Here is a 16026-nt window from a genome sequence, read left to right on the forward strand (position 1 = left end):
TCTTTACACATTAAGTGCATTTCTTAAATAAAGAAGTGGTTCACGATGGACTTGTTTGTTTAATTCAACTATATAAAAAAATACAGTCCACAATTAACCCTTGCTGTTCCCAGCAGCAGAGACACTACACAATTTGGTGATCCAGCAGCGGAGCAGCAACAAAACAGCAAGATTGCTCTACTGGTCGAGGAGGGGGGGTAATGTTTTATGTATTTTGAGTTTTATTAATTTTCAAATAATTAACTGGGAATTATGCAGAACAATTATGGTTAAAAATCAAAATTGAAAACAAGATATTTATAGTAGAATGTTATTATAGGCCGCCCAATAGTAATATTAATAATTTTTATGATGAATTTGAGGTAAATGTTTCCACTTTACTAACAGAATGTGACCTTTTCTTGTGTATGGGCGACTTTAATGTAAATATGTCTAATCTGCAATCTAATGTTGTTGAACTCTTCTCATCCATTCTAGAGTCTTTAAGTTTAAAGCAAATGGTGGATGAACCTACTCATCAAGGACTCTCAGGTGAAACACTTTTGGATTTATTTATTTGCTCGCATGAAGAATTTATTAGTTCGGTAAATATAGATTTAAATTCTAACTTTTCAGATCACTATTTTCTAACATGTGACTTAAGCTTAAAAGTGGCAAAGCCGGAGGCTTTTTTTCATACTTATAGAGATTTTAAAAATTTTAACAAGGAGGATTTCACTAGGCAACTAGAGACCATTCCATTTTTATTTGACAAACTTAAACGCTAAGATCGATGCATTTACCAACTGTTTAATAGAACTTTTTGATATTTACGCTCCAAAAAGAACTGTACGCATTACTAAGAAAAAATTCCTTGGATAACACCTAATTTAAAATATTTAATGTCACTTAGAAATAAAGCTCTAACTAAGTATAAGAGGAGTAAGTTGCGTGATGACTGGGAATCTTATAAAGAGTTAAGAAATTATGTAAGTGCAACTTTTAAGAGGGAACAGAGGGGGTATTTTTAAAATCAAATCAGAATTAACGGATCTAGAGAAAATTGGAAATTGATGCGTGACTTAGATATTTATGGGTCATCAAAAAATAGTGCGATTCCGGGGCGTTGGTCTGCAGAGGATATTAACAACTATTTTGTTAATATACCACAAGTTAATCCTGATGCGGATTTGTTAAATTTTTACCTTAATAATGCATTATCAAAGGCCAATGTTTTTCATTTCAGATTAGCTACGGATCAAGAAGTTAAAGATGCTCTTTTTCAAATTAAATCAAAAGCCATTGGAGATGATGATATTGGTATTGATATGTTGCTACTTTGCTGTCCTATAATTCTCCCTGTAATAACGCATTTAGTAAACTATAGTATAGAAAAATCATCTTTTTCTGATAAATGGAAATGCTCTTTGGTAACACCTCTTCCTAAAGTAAATAATCCTGTAGAATTGAAGGACTTACGCCCGGTTAGTATACTTCCTACTCTTTCTAAGGTCTTAGAAAGAATTCTTAATATCCAGATAAGGGAATATGTACAAAAATATAATTTACTACCGGAAGTACAGTCTGGATTTCGACCAGGATACAGTTGCTCGACGGCGCTATTGAAGGTCACAGATGATATTATTCAAGCTATCGAAAATGACGAACTAACTGTCTTTATTCTTCTAGACTATTCAAAAGCGTTTGACAGGATAAATCACACTCTTCTTTTGGCAATTTTAAAATATCTGGGTTTTAATATACATTCATGCACCTTAATTGCTAGTTATTTACAAGGTAGAAGTCAAAGGGTAAAATTAAATGGTAAATTGTCCAATCCAAAACAGCTTTTATTTGGTGTTCCACAGGGATCCATTTTGGGACCTCTTCTGTTTTTCATTGTATACTTTACAGATGGCCAAATACGTTAGATTTGCACTTCTTCATTTTTACGCAGATGATACACAAATGTATAAATCCTGTAAGTTACACCAATTGCTACAAACCATAAATCAATTAAATGAAGATTTAAGTACGCTTCTTTCAATCTCACAGAAACATTGTTTAGAGCTCAATCCTTCTAAATCTCAAGTCTTACTTTTTGGTAGAAACAGGGCACAAAATTCACAATTACCTAATATTAAATTAACGTTAAATGACGAAAGTCTTATTGTCACCGATTTTGCTAAGAATTTGGGCCTAATTTTAGATAGCAGTTTAAGGTTCACTCAACACATTAATATGTGTATAAAGAAAGCCTTTATCAATTTAAAACTTATATTTAAGCAAAGACACTTATTAACAACTTCAATGAAAAGGATGCTCTGTGACTCTTTAGTGCTTTCCCATTTTAATTTTGCAGATGTAGTATATGGACCATGTTTGCTAGAACGAGATAAATACCGTATCCAACTAATACAGAATCATTGCGTAAGGTTAATTGGGGGTCTGCGGGGCACGGAACAGGGAGTATCGGCTAAATTAAGAGAGTTGAACTGGCTTAGAATAGATGAGAGGCGTATTTATCACTCAATAGTTTTAGTTTATAAAATAATAGCAAGGAAATGTCCAGAATATTTATACAAAAAAATTAAGTTTCGCACTGAAATACATAACTTAAATCTTCGCGACAAAGGCTCTATAACCATACCACGTCACTCCACGTCTATCTTTGAGAGATCTTTTAGTTATAATATAGCGAAGCTTTACAACAGGATTCCAAATAATTTGAAACATTTGCCGGAAGTGTCTTTTAAAAGAAAAATTAGGTCTTACATTAAATATTTGATGTAGTATAATATGATGTTTTATAGTGGCTAATCTGATTGCAATAATGTTTAGGGTGTAGTACTTATTGATATGAAATACTAAACACACGAATTTACATATAATTTTCTTTTTTTTTATATAAATTATAGTACCTATGTAAATTGTTATGTAGTTAGTTTTAGCTTAAGGTATAGGGTTCAGTAGAGACTGCGCCGTAATAGACCTTAGCAATAAGTTTATATCTTTGTATTATATGGGAAAATAAAAGTCATTATTATTATTATTATATATTTTGCTGTGTTAATAATTACTTGATTATTTTCGATTGTATAAATAATTTAAAAAAAGTTAAGCCTGAAAGTTCAAACAAATATTTTAATGATTTAAAAAATAGTTTTTTTATATTATTTAGATTAATTAAAGAACTTCTTACTTAAAGGACCTTTGGGTCATATTTTTGAATTTTTTTTCTTTGATGTATGAAACCATATGGAAAAACCAAAAGGTCTCAAAAAAAAAATGAAAAAGTACCAAAATAACTTAAAAAAAAATTAATTGTGACTGCTTAGAATCGCCTGGAGCAAATATACTATGATTACCTAGAACATTGTTTTTTTTTAACAAATATTTACGTCTCGTTTTTAAATTAAATAAATTGCAAATAACGCCAACTACCTGCAAGATTCTGTTAAAAATCTGACCTAATTTTAACCAGAACTACTCATTAAAACTTAAATCCTATACTTACTTGTGACCATTTCTACTTGCCAAATGCAAAGGAGTATGGGGAAACACTATGTCAGGCGTTGTCCTTTGTATCAGCATGGGATCAGTCCTCACCAACAGCTCTACTGTCTCCAATCTAAAATCAATAATTTTTTTTAATAAATATAATAATAAAATAAAATATTTGTAAGTAAAATTGCAATAAATCATGACATTTACCTTCCGTATTGAGCCGCTAACTCCAACGCCGTTTCCCCTTTGCAATTCCTTATTCCAGGATCACAGGCATGTTCGAGCAGGACACTGACAACTGCTGTGTGGCCGTACTGTGCTGCACAATGTAGGGCAGTTTCATCGTCTTTGGTCTGTAATAAAAAACATGTTTTTAATAACTCAAAATTCATAAAGAGTGAGTCATATAAGAATTTCTGTATATATTTTTTAGGTAAAGTTTTAATTTTAATTTTAATTTTTATTTACCACTAGAATTGTGTATAGAAAAAGTTTTATAAATACAATATAATACACAAGGTTTACAATAAAAGCGAGAAAAACTACATACAAAATTGCAGGAGAAACCCAAAATGATGACAAAAAAATTAAAATTTTTATACATGAAATCCTAATAAACCTAAAAAAAAAACCAAACTAAACATTTTGATGACTTTAGACAAGGATTTGACTTATGCGTCCTTCCTAATTAATATAAATGAGTTTCTCTTCTAAGTACAGCACATCCTAAATAAAACTTTGCAATTAGCCAAATTAATTAAAAAGTCTCTTTCATATAACCAAGTTACGGCTTGAAGGAAACCGCCGCAACATCTCGATTTATGCAATAGAAGAACCACAGGAAAGTTCGGATAATATTAATCGAGTCGCTCAAAAGATCTACACACGGCGAGATATTCGATGATGAAAACTTTTGAACCGAAGATGTACGGAGTTAATAATTGGTACATGTACGTGAACTTTTCGGTGCGCTATAAAATATAATATGAAATTCTCGTTTACTAGTAGACGAGTTTCTAGGGTGAGATCCAAATAGCTTTTCTTGTTTATTATATTAAAAAGTTAATTTTTTAATTAGTTTTGGTTTTAAGAATTATTTCTTCTAAAACTTAATTTTAATAGAACAATAACGGCTTCGAATTGTGTTTTTATCTTACGTAATTCTGTTTACTATGACCGATGAGCATTATTTTATTGCGATTTTCTAGGATAGATTATATAAATAGTCAAATTAAATTTCTACCACATACTTTTTCTTTACTGATCAGAACTATAAAAACAGACGAAAAATTTTATTTAGATAATGATCAGAAAGAACTTCTTGCAAAATGCAGTGTAACAAACCTTTTAAAATAATGCATTTTATGTTTAAGAAGAACAGATGAGTAATAATAATGATTAAGGTCTTTTATTTGATACATAACATTTTACATTTTTAATTCAATAATTTTAAGGCGACAATCAGCGCAACAAGATAGCATCTCGCTGCCTATTCATTCATCTAACTTAATTAACTAGAACAATAATAAATTAAAGATATAGTATAAAAAAAATTATAAAAAATTAATCCCCACTTAAGTTCACAAAACAAGTCAAGTGCAGATAAAACTACATCTGCATTAAAAGTAGGAAAAATGCATTAGAACCCGAAAACCACGCACTTTATTTGAGCTATTCTAAAGTTCTTAATTTCACCTTGAAGACTGTTTATAATTTTAACTATTTGGTATTAATAAGAACGTTTAAATGTTTTGGTGTTATATTGGCGAGGTATTATAATATAGAGTTTATTATCAGAATTAGAGTTAGGCTAAAATATAATAACAAAATAATGAAGAGACATGAGAGTTCGGTGGTACCTATTTAGCCAGCTTGCTTTTTTAAGTTTGTGACTTATAGGGTTGAGTTTTCGTATATCATATATTAACCTTAGTCATGCGTTTTGAAGTTTTTGTATTCTATTGAGCTCAGTATGTCGAAGTGATTTAAATCAGAAAGAACTAGCAAATCACCCAGGAATATTCTTATTTTCTGATTAAGAACATATTCATGTTAATATGTATTTTTACGATTCATAGAATCTTTTTGCATAGCAGCACTTACATGCTGCGCAAAACGCAGGTCCTGATTCATAACCAATGCCAATTTTTCCTATTGTTTGACAAACGGTATTGATTCCTTATTCAAAAAGAGACCAGCGTTATTTATCGCTAAAAATTTTTCTCGATTGCCCTTACTTGTAAAGACCATAAATGCAAATTTCTTAGCATTAAATTGGAAGCAATAGTCTTTAAAAAACTCAAAGAAATTATTAAGATGATAATTAATAGCTGCTTCTTGAAGCTATAAAAATAGCTTCAGAATTTTCACAGTTTAAATGAAAAATATAATTGTGTATCATCGCCATAATAGTATTATTTACATGATAAGAACATCATTGAGAGGTTTGCTACATCCAATGAAAACAAAAGCGACCCAAGTGTTAAACTTGAGCTTTTTCCATTGTATTCTATACATTCCAGATCAGAGTCTGATTTATTTTTTTAAATTTTGCAGTAAATTTTTATAGGTTTTTATATATTTTGTGAAATGAGGCATCGTTATCAAATATTCAATAAAAAAGAACAATAAACACACTTTTTTCATTGGATTGTGTTTTTTATATTATATGGATGATGATCAATTACTTTCTTCAATCTTTTTCAATCAATCATCTCAATCTTTTCAATCTTTTTTGTGGAATTCTATTGCTCTGGACTACAAGCGGGGCTACTAGGTAACATTTGCATTAAAACAAATTTTTTAACGCCAATTCAGAATATTTTTCCTTGAAAGCGATTAAAAATAGCAAATTTTCACGAAATTAAATTATTTCCATTTTAATAGTTTACGATTTAAAAAATCATACTGTAGCGTTTTTACTTCGTTTGATCACTATTTATTTATTTACTACTATTTATAACCGATTTAAATATCGCGCCAATATTCCGAAGTTCACTGAACTGAACTGCCAATTGACTTCCCAGCGATGACGCGGCTTTTTATATACTCGGCAGAACGCTGTCCAAAAGATTTGCTAATCTTCCATGCGTCTTCAGAGATGTCGTGCTGTGTGCCCGCTTGTGTCATTCCGGAATGACGGACAACTGGTGGTATTGGTGACGTTGCCAATATCGTTACACTGCCCCCTCTCTAAGTTAATTTCGTCCCAAATCATTCCAAAGACGGTGAATGTCGATATCAGCAGAAGGTTCCCTTCTTGCAACTGCACCCCTGGTAAAACGGAACCATCAACGGTTTTCTCCATAGAATAACGCTGGAGAATATAACAGCACACCAAAACTTGCACATCTGTAGATCTGAAGAACACGGCCAATAAAATCTTTCTATCAGTCTCTTTATCGGTTATCTTAAGTGCCAGAATGAACCAGCTCTAAAATTTTTTCGTAACTTTCTACGAAAAACCTCAGTTATTTCTCTAGATATTTGTAAATTCTCAGCTACGCAATATGCCGGAGCATACTGAGCTGTACCAGAAAACAGGAAGACATCGACGAGGTCACATCCGACTCTGGTTGGATTTGCTGCAACTTGGTTGGTTTGGTTTCCATAATAAGGAACCAGCCGGTCAAGTCAATGACTTTACCCTTCAGCGGTTGATTGATTGATTTCTGTAAAAACATCGTCGATGCCTTTCAGCACTTTGTTTACCCTATCCCAAAATGTTAAAAGTTTCGGTGACAGACCCTTCCACCGCTTAGGATCAGAGAGCCAAACTCAGTCAAAGTTGTTGTACCTCTGATCTTTGACATTGACCATATGCATCTTTTATCCAATCACTGGCATCTTGAATATAAATGCGCACTTGATTATTAATAAGATCTATTCTCCTACACAAATTACTGACATAGTCCTCCCAACCAACATCGGCTCCTGGTGGACAACCAAACTTCAGATCGCATGGGACGCGGAGTTGTCTTCCCACTATTCGTGTCAGAGTCCCCTGTGCTTTAATGGATGTTCGACCGATAAGCCAGCATCAAGAAATAAACAAACCTATTCTAGTCTCTTAGGTGATGTTAAAAGAGACTACTTTGTCTATTCGTTCTGTTTTCGTCCTAATCATTCATTTCATTATACCTAATCTGACTGCGGGTGTTATGCAGTAGTTCTCGTTTTGATTCCAAGCATCAGATTTTTAAACCATATTGAAATGATTATGAGATTATATTATGAGTTAATTTTTAAGGTAAAAATGTCATTTAATTAGCCCATGATAAACGGTGGTGATCGATTTTTTGCAAAGTACACTTTGCTCTTAATAAGCCTTAATTTTTTTAAGATAAGTCGCTTTTAAGATAGGTAATTTAAATTTTATGTGACAAATGACATTTTCACCCTATTAAATTCATATTGTTTTTTAAAAGAAAAACTTCTAACACGAATTAAGGTTGGTTGTCTAAAAGGGTAAAATGTGAGCTTATTCTTATTTTGTTAATATTAAATGAATTCGGCTAGTCAAAAATAAAAATTTTTGAAATATTGACCATTTTAGTTTTAGCTATTCAAAAAATGCGGTGATTATAGAAAATATTTAAATAACTAATATTTTTGGAACAGATATCTTTACGCAAACACATTACTATTCGTAATTTCAAAATTACTTTTTAGATTTTGCTCAAAATAATTTGAGGCTAATTTTAACCACTCTGTTATTCATTGATTATGAAAATACTATTAAGCATTTTATAACTGAAAAAATCTACACTCATATAGACACCAATTATGTATTATTCTGCAAATATCTATGATAATTTTTTTCACAAAATATTTAAAAAACGATTAACTTACGATAAACGATAACTTAAACTTTGGTATAAGATGTTTTAAACACTTAATATGTTTAAAATTTTATGAACAAGGCGAAAAAAAATACGTAGGGTATTTTAGGGTAATATTTAAAACTGAATGAAATGAAATTTAATGAAATTTCTTAAAAGAAGTAATATCCATATTTTTTAGTACATTTTTGTTTATTTTTTAAAGAAAAATTCTTTTCCTCCAATGTTTTTTGTTGCTTAAAATATAATGGTCATTGGATCAAGCGTATTCCGCTATTTCTGATCCAGAAACATTTCCTGTTTGGTATCGAATAAGCATTTTGACTTGGACTTTGACACTAAACCTCGAATTGTCTGAAAATTCTTGTGATTTTCTTGAAATTTGAAGAAGTTTCTTGAAGAAGATTTTCTTTGTGAAAATTCTTGAAGTTTTCTTAGTTTATGGAATCGTTTAAAAATCCTCTAGGATACTGCAGTTGCTGTGGCTCTTTCCTTGTTATCTCTGCTGCTTTCTTAATAGTTGTCTTTATACCAAATCTGCTGTAAGTCTTTGGTTTGGATGCTTTCTTTTTCATGGCTGAAATTTGAAAATAAATATTGCGTAATATATATGGCTGGTTTGCTATATAGGGTTTTAATGATGCCTTATTCTGTTTAATCAAGATTATTGGAGTTATGGTGTAGGTATTGAATGTTGGGTTGTAAAAGACTGATGTCCATTATTGTTTCTTAAAAAAATATCTAAGAAGGGCAATGCTGACTTAGGTCCTAACTACTTCGTTAACTTTAAGACCTAATCCTAAGAGCTATCATCATTACAGATGTTCTAGAAAAAGGTGAATTCAAAGTTTCGTCCTTGATCTGAATGTAGCTCCACAGGCAAACCAAATCGGCGGATCCATTCTTTTGTTCAAGCGTCGACTTTAGTAGAAGCTTCTTGGATTGATAGAGGGTAAGCCTCAACCTAATTGCTAAAATAGTCCATAATGACCTCGATGAACTTATTCCCTGCTTTTGACTCGGGAAAAGGACCGGCAACGTCAATAGCAATCCTTTCAAGTCCCTTTGAAAGGATTGCTATTGACTACCCACGTTGTACCGACGCTTCAAAGCCTTCTGCTTTTTCTGCGGTCATTACTTGCCGCACGCACGCATTTCTTACACCAATCCTTTAAATAAATCTTTTCCTTAATTTTCCCAGGGTCTTTGCTACTCTAAGATGTCCTCCTTACACAGCGGCATGAATTTCTTCTAGCAACTCTGAAATCCAACATTTGAGCACAACGATTTGCCTTCTTTCCTCTTTGTCGTCGTGGTCAACTATTTTCCGCCGCAAGAGTCCACCTTCCAAAATTAGAGATGTTTGTTTCCAATATGACTTCATAGGGAGAATACTTGGCAACTTCGTTCAAAGTCTTCCCTTCCTTTATCCAGGTTAGGACTATCTGAATATCAGCATCTTCACCTTGATGTCTTATAAGACCCCTATTTTACAAAAACTTATCGACGATGGTGTTTTCTAAGAGCTTAACATTTTTCTCCTCTGCCCGCTGATAATGCTTGAAGTTCTCTCGTCTCTTCGCGTCAACCTTCCATAGTCTATTAGGGAGGCCCTATTCTTAAAGTTGTCCTTTTGGATTTACTTAATCGTGCAATGTCTGCTTCAAATTCTTGCAAGAACTCTTCTAATTTCTGGTACCAATTTTTCAGCTGCATATAGTATGAATTAAAACAATCAATGCACGAAAATAGTTAAGTGATTTATTTATACCCTTACACTACTAAACAGAATCATTTACGACTACTAGAAATATTTATTTTCACCGCATTTATTTACTACTATTTATCTCCGATTTAAATATTGCACCAATATCCGAAATTTATTGCACTGAACTGGCAACTCCCAGAGGCGACGCGGCTCCTTATATACTCAGCTGACCATGATTCCGGAAGGTTCACTCACCTTCTACGCGTCTCCAGAGACGTCGTGCAGTGTACTTTTTGTGTCATGCCGAATAATAATCAGTTGGTATTCTCGGCGTTTCCAATATCGTTACAATACTTTACTACCCTTCGAAACTTAAGACAAGGCTTTTTGAATTTTCATTCAAGGACAACATCCTTACTTTCTCCCAAAAATAATACACTTTTCATTATTTTTTTTAACTTTTCGGTCATAAATAGAGACTTTTGGCACAAAACAGTTTTCACGTCCAATCCATAGCAAAAAAATTGGTTCTTGCTATGTTCTTATTATTTATTTGCTTTTCATGCAAGAACTTACTTAATATTTAGTCCCAGCGTAACAAAAATTAATATTCCAAAAAAAGTAAAAGAGAGAAAATACTTTTCTAGGTCTCAGAAGTTACGTATTTATCCTAACAGTTAAATTTAATTTTTGCTTAAAAATCAAAATTATAATTTTTTTTAATAAAAAAATAGTGTGTAGTATATTCCTTATTTTATTCCTATGAAAAGCGGAGGAGAATTGATGAAAAAAATAAATAAAAACAAGAATTCGACATTTCGAAGAAAATATTTCTCCTTAAATAGGAAAACCTGTTTCGCTTAAATAGCAACCATCAGATCACTATTGAATTTTTGTATATTGTAGAGGGTTGCCTTTACCCCGAATAAATAGACCGAAGAAAGACCTTCACAAAGCTAAAAAAATCTACACAAACGTTCCGAGACTGAATAATTTTCCGGGAATTTTATGGTTTTCAAGAAAATTTGTTTTATAATCGGTGATCAAGTAAAAGCTTAAAATACTTTAAATTAAAAAAAGCAGAACGAATAAATTATTGGCCTTTTTGTGTCTGTATGCAGGGTAAGTCGGGATGAACGCACCAAACTCTAGGTGAGTATTGTACACGTCAAAAATAATTTAAAAAAACTCATTTGTTTTTATCTCATTCTCATTTGTTTTTAAATTATAGCGTAATTAAAATGTTGTAATTGTTTTAAATAGCTTACCGCTTCTTATCACAAGACAAGTGCTATAGGTACCAATTATTTGGTTCGTTTTGTTGTTCTGACATGTGTTAGTGCCACTGTGTTTGTCGTGTTTATTTTTGAGTTTGTACGATTAAAGTCGTATTTAATGGCAGACATTTATTAAAATTTAAAATATGGTTTTGTTTGTTCAAGAATACCGTCGACCATGTCCACACCGGGGAAATCCGAACAAAAACGTATTTATCAGAGTTTTTAACAAACCTTGCGAGACCGAAACTCTGCCCAGTACTACATAACATCGAGTCACTCAACAAGGTTTAGAAGAAGCAAAGAATATTATGTACTTGGTAGAAGATGATGCAACGACCCGCTCAGGAAGAGTGTGTATGACAGTAGTGTATCGTAGTATACAAAGAGCACCTGGAGTATATGTTAGGTGTACGCAATTTTGTGGTTGGATAAATAATAATCGTCCTGTTGTATCGCTATCATACTTTTTACCGATGAAACAACATTCACCAGTGATAGCATCAATAACACTCACAACTCTCATGTATCGTCAGACGAAAATCTACACGCAACAGTCAAAACTAATTTTCAGAACAAGTTTTCGGTAAACATGTGGTGTGGTACGGTCGATAGTTACTTAATTGTTCCATACATTTTAGAAAATCGTCACACAGGAGAGAACTACTTTTTTGCGAAATAAGTTAAAAGCATTAAGTATTAGAGGAAGTTCCTCTAATCATCAGAATGCAATAGTATTATCAGCACGATGGTAATACTCGCACATTGCGCTCGTCAGGTCAAGCAACACTTGGACGAGGACTTTCGAAGACTATGGATTGATCGTGGTGGTTCTACTAGTTGGCCTACAAGATCTCCAGACCTCACACCCCTCGACTGTTGTTTGTGGGGTTTAAAATGAGATGTAAAATGTGAAAGTCGACACTCGGGAGGCCCTAATTCGACGAATTAGGAATGCAGAAATGTTTGTCAGGTCATGTCTGTCATGAATGGATTAGAAAAGCAACAAGGCCCCTTCGAAACGAAGTAAAATGTCTTTAGAGATTAATGGGGGTATTTTTGAACATTTGTTAAAACAGCGCTATACTTAGAACCGTTTTAATGTAGGAAATGTTGTTTGCTTGTAATTACGCTATATTTTGAAAACATATGGGTTTTTTTTAAATTATTTTCACCTGTGCAATACTCATCTTGAGTTTGATGCGTTCCTCCAGAGTCACCCTGTAATTGATAAATATTTCCTAGGTCAAAATTTTTTACAGATATATCGTGACTAAAAACAGGAAATGTAACATTTAATTCAAAACACATAAAAAACCTCAAAAGGGCAAACTTAATAAAATATTTATCTTATTTCATGCTTTGTGAGATAAGACGTCGACGACAAAGGGCCAAGGGACTAGTTGTGTATAACCCTCTCGTCTTCGACTTCAAAGTTATCAGTCTCCGGCGCAGTATCTCTTTCTAAATTAAGCCGAATTTAATATTTCCAGATCCCCATAGAAATTCGTCCTACGTAACCGAGATGTTTCGCTTTTGTTGCGAAACTTTTAAAATGCAAACAAACTTGCTATGATCTTTTCCAACGCGGGGCTTACCGGAGCGAGAACCGCCTCCCCGTCGGAATTACTAGATTTCGTTCGGAAGGTTGGAAAATTCTTGAGTTTAGCCATTTTGTTTTTTTCAGTTTTACCACCCATTTTAGAGTTTCGTTTGCTTTATTATATTTTATAAAACATGTATGAATCCTTTATGGCCTATATTGGAATCGTATGTTCACCATCTTGGTTGGAAAAATTGACATTGACTGACGGAACATTATTTTTCAAATCATTTGAGTTTGCTTTGCAATGTATGTCATAAACGTGGATTTGGCTTGGGATCCTATATTAAATTGATTTGCAGCAATTCTAGGTTTCCGGTAAAAAAATGTGATTTTATTTATTACTGTTAACTTTTTGTATTGTCAATTTTTAGTCTTCAGTAAAATCAAATTCAGTTGGTTTCAATCAAAACGTTTCACGTTTCAAATATTTAATTTGCTCATTATAAATAGATACATAATACAAAATGTCCAACCCCTTTTTTTTTCACAACCAAAAAATAGATTAAAATTTTCCTGTAAGAATATGTACATGTACAATGGTTCTGATAAATAGTAATAAAAGATTTTTTCAATTTACTTCAGACCCCAATACAAAAAAAAACATGAAGTGAGATATGCAATGTAAATTTTGGAGCTATAGAATTTGTTCTGATCACTTCTCTTCAACAAATTTGAATAACGCTAATATTACTGATACTGCTGTGGGACTATGGCGGTATGTTTGCTTGCAATATCTCTGATGCAAAACAAAGGTAAGAACACAAAGTCACGGTCTCATCAAATCCATATATACAGTGCTTTCATTTCAAAACGATCCACCTTAATAGCTTTCTTAAAAAAAAAAAAAAAAAAAGACGTCAAATTAGATATACAGGGGGACGTTTAATTATGCATTTACTGAAGTTCTGTCAATCACCTCCTCACCTCCAGCTAACCTCACTTTAATATGTCAAATGGAAACCCGCATCGTGTGATACATCATAGTAAGGAGCGTAAAATTCTCTATTCAACGGTACCAAAAAAAAATGAAATCGGTAAATGTGTAAGCAAATAGTTAGCAAAAATGTCTAGAAATAATGAATATTTTATTTACGCCAAACTTTGGTATGTCAAATGGCTACCCTATGGTGTGATACATTATTTTAAAGGGCATTCATTATGCTATCAATGGTTGTAAAAAAAATTAAATTGATTGACTAAGAAGCAATTAAAGTGTAAATCGGTAGGGTAGAAAAACAAATTTAATTAGTTTAACAAATTTATTTTATTAAATGTTCAAAATGTGCGCCGTTATTAGCAAGACAATAAAAAAGCCTATTTTCAAACTCCTTACGAACATTGGCAAGAGTCTGCCCGCTAATTTCTCTGCATTCTTGAAAGATTCTATTTTTTAAATGCTCAATACTCTCAGGTGGGGTTTTATAAACTTTGCTTTTTAAGTAGCCCCAAAGAAAAAAGTCTAGTGACTGCACCACGTCTGCCAATCCACTTTTCTCGAAAATTTTCATCAAGCCACTCTCGAACCAAAGTGTAGTGCGCGGGAGCTCTATCCTGCTGAAAATGTATATTATTTTCATTCAATAATATAGCACCATGTTGATCTACTTGATTTTCCATAGATTGGATGATGGAAGGGTATATTATTGCATTTTCTAAAAGGTTTAAATAAATTTCGCCAGTCAAATTTTCTTCCAAAAAAATGGCCCGATTATTTCATTCCCATAAATTCCTGCCCCAACATTAATTTTTTGGGGATATTGGGTATGGCCTTCCCGAAAAACATCGATCAAAGGTCGATTCGTCACTGAAGCAAATGTTCTTCAATAAATGGGGATCGTCGTCAATACGCTGGCACATCACTTCACAAAATTGAATTCTCCTACGAAAATCACCTTCTCCGAGATCATGAAGAATATAAATTTTATAAGGAAAGAACTTATTTTTTTTAAACTTTATGTACGGAACCAGTGGAAATATTTATTAGTTTTGCGGCCTTTGGTATAGACAAAGTTGGATCCATAGGAAATTGTCCTAGTACTTCAACTTGGCATGCTTCATTTCATCGACAACTCTATTTTCATATTTTTTCTTATTGCAAATCGATCTTCAGTACAGACAGAACTTCAGTAAATGCATAATTAAACGTCCCCCTGTATATCTAATTTGACGTTTTTTTTTTTTTTAGAAAGGTATTAAGGTGGAGCATCATCAGGCCTAGACCTACAACTCAGTTGTAATGTGATCTCAGTTGTAGTGTATATAGGAGCGACACACGTGTAACTTAAAAAAAAAAAAAAAAAAAAAAAAAAAAAAAAAAAAAAATTATATGGATTTGATGAGACCGTGACTTTGTGGTCTTACCTTTGTTTTGTTTTCGTTTGGTCTTTTACAGAAAAATGGATGATAGGTTTCTATATCTCTGATGCAATGAGGTCAAATGCTTATGTAGAAATGGCAAAAAAACACAGTTTATAATAAAAATTTGTCACTTATTTTGCTAGGCCCAAAACAATACTATTTCTCTTTGATAAGATACTTTATAAAGAAGTCAACATTCAAAGTTAAATGAAGGTAGGTAACGTATATTAGAGAAAAAGGCAACAACATCGCAACGCCGCTCGATCGCGTTGTTGATTCCACCGACACAAGTAATCTTTACCAGTGACGTCGTCAAAAAATGTTTACATAATAAATATTTATTATTAATAGATTATGCCTTAATTTATAAACAATATTACCGTTTATGAACTCTTTATGCGTTTTTTTAAAGTACTTCACTAGAGTAAAGGTACTTATCCAATAAAAAGCATTTTAATGGAAATTAAATATTTTATAATTATAATATATTTCTTATTAAGTTTTTATTATTATTACTATGTTTATGATGACGGTTGTTCATTAATATGATGTTATAAAAATATTTTGTAACAAAAAAATGTAAATTAAAACATAATAAAATATTGACATTTATTTTGAAGTTTCAAAAGAGCATTTAATAGTAAATAAAAACCAGATTCCATATTTAAAGCTGATATCTCGAATCTGAAACGTTTGCAAACATAGGTTTATAAGAACTTTTTTTATTATATTTAAGCGAGGAAACTCCCC

The 16026-nt window shown here is 32.3% G+C and overlaps 1 protein-coding gene across 1 annotated transcript in view; it reads right to left on the reverse strand.

The window, feature by feature from the left end:
• Nucleotides 1-16026, reverse strand: part of LOC126738010 (ankyrin repeat and SAM domain-containing protein 1A-like) — a 111237-nt gene that overhangs the window by 69231 nt on the left and 25980 nt on the right. Inside the window, exons 4-5 of the mRNA XM_050443163.1 lie at nucleotides 3694-3839; nucleotides 3497-3610 (exon numbers count right to left, since the gene is read on the reverse strand). Of these exons, the coding sequence (XP_050299120.1) occupies nucleotides 3497-3610; nucleotides 3694-3839 (260 nt within the window). The remainder of the gene's footprint in view (nucleotides 1-3496; nucleotides 3611-3693; nucleotides 3840-16026) is intronic.

This window comes from Anthonomus grandis, chromosome 6 (genome assembly GCF_022605725.1).
Source record: "Anthonomus grandis grandis chromosome 6, icAntGran1.3, whole genome shotgun sequence".
NCBI classification, from domain to species: Eukaryota; Metazoa; Arthropoda; class Insecta; order Coleoptera; family Curculionidae; genus Anthonomus; species Anthonomus grandis.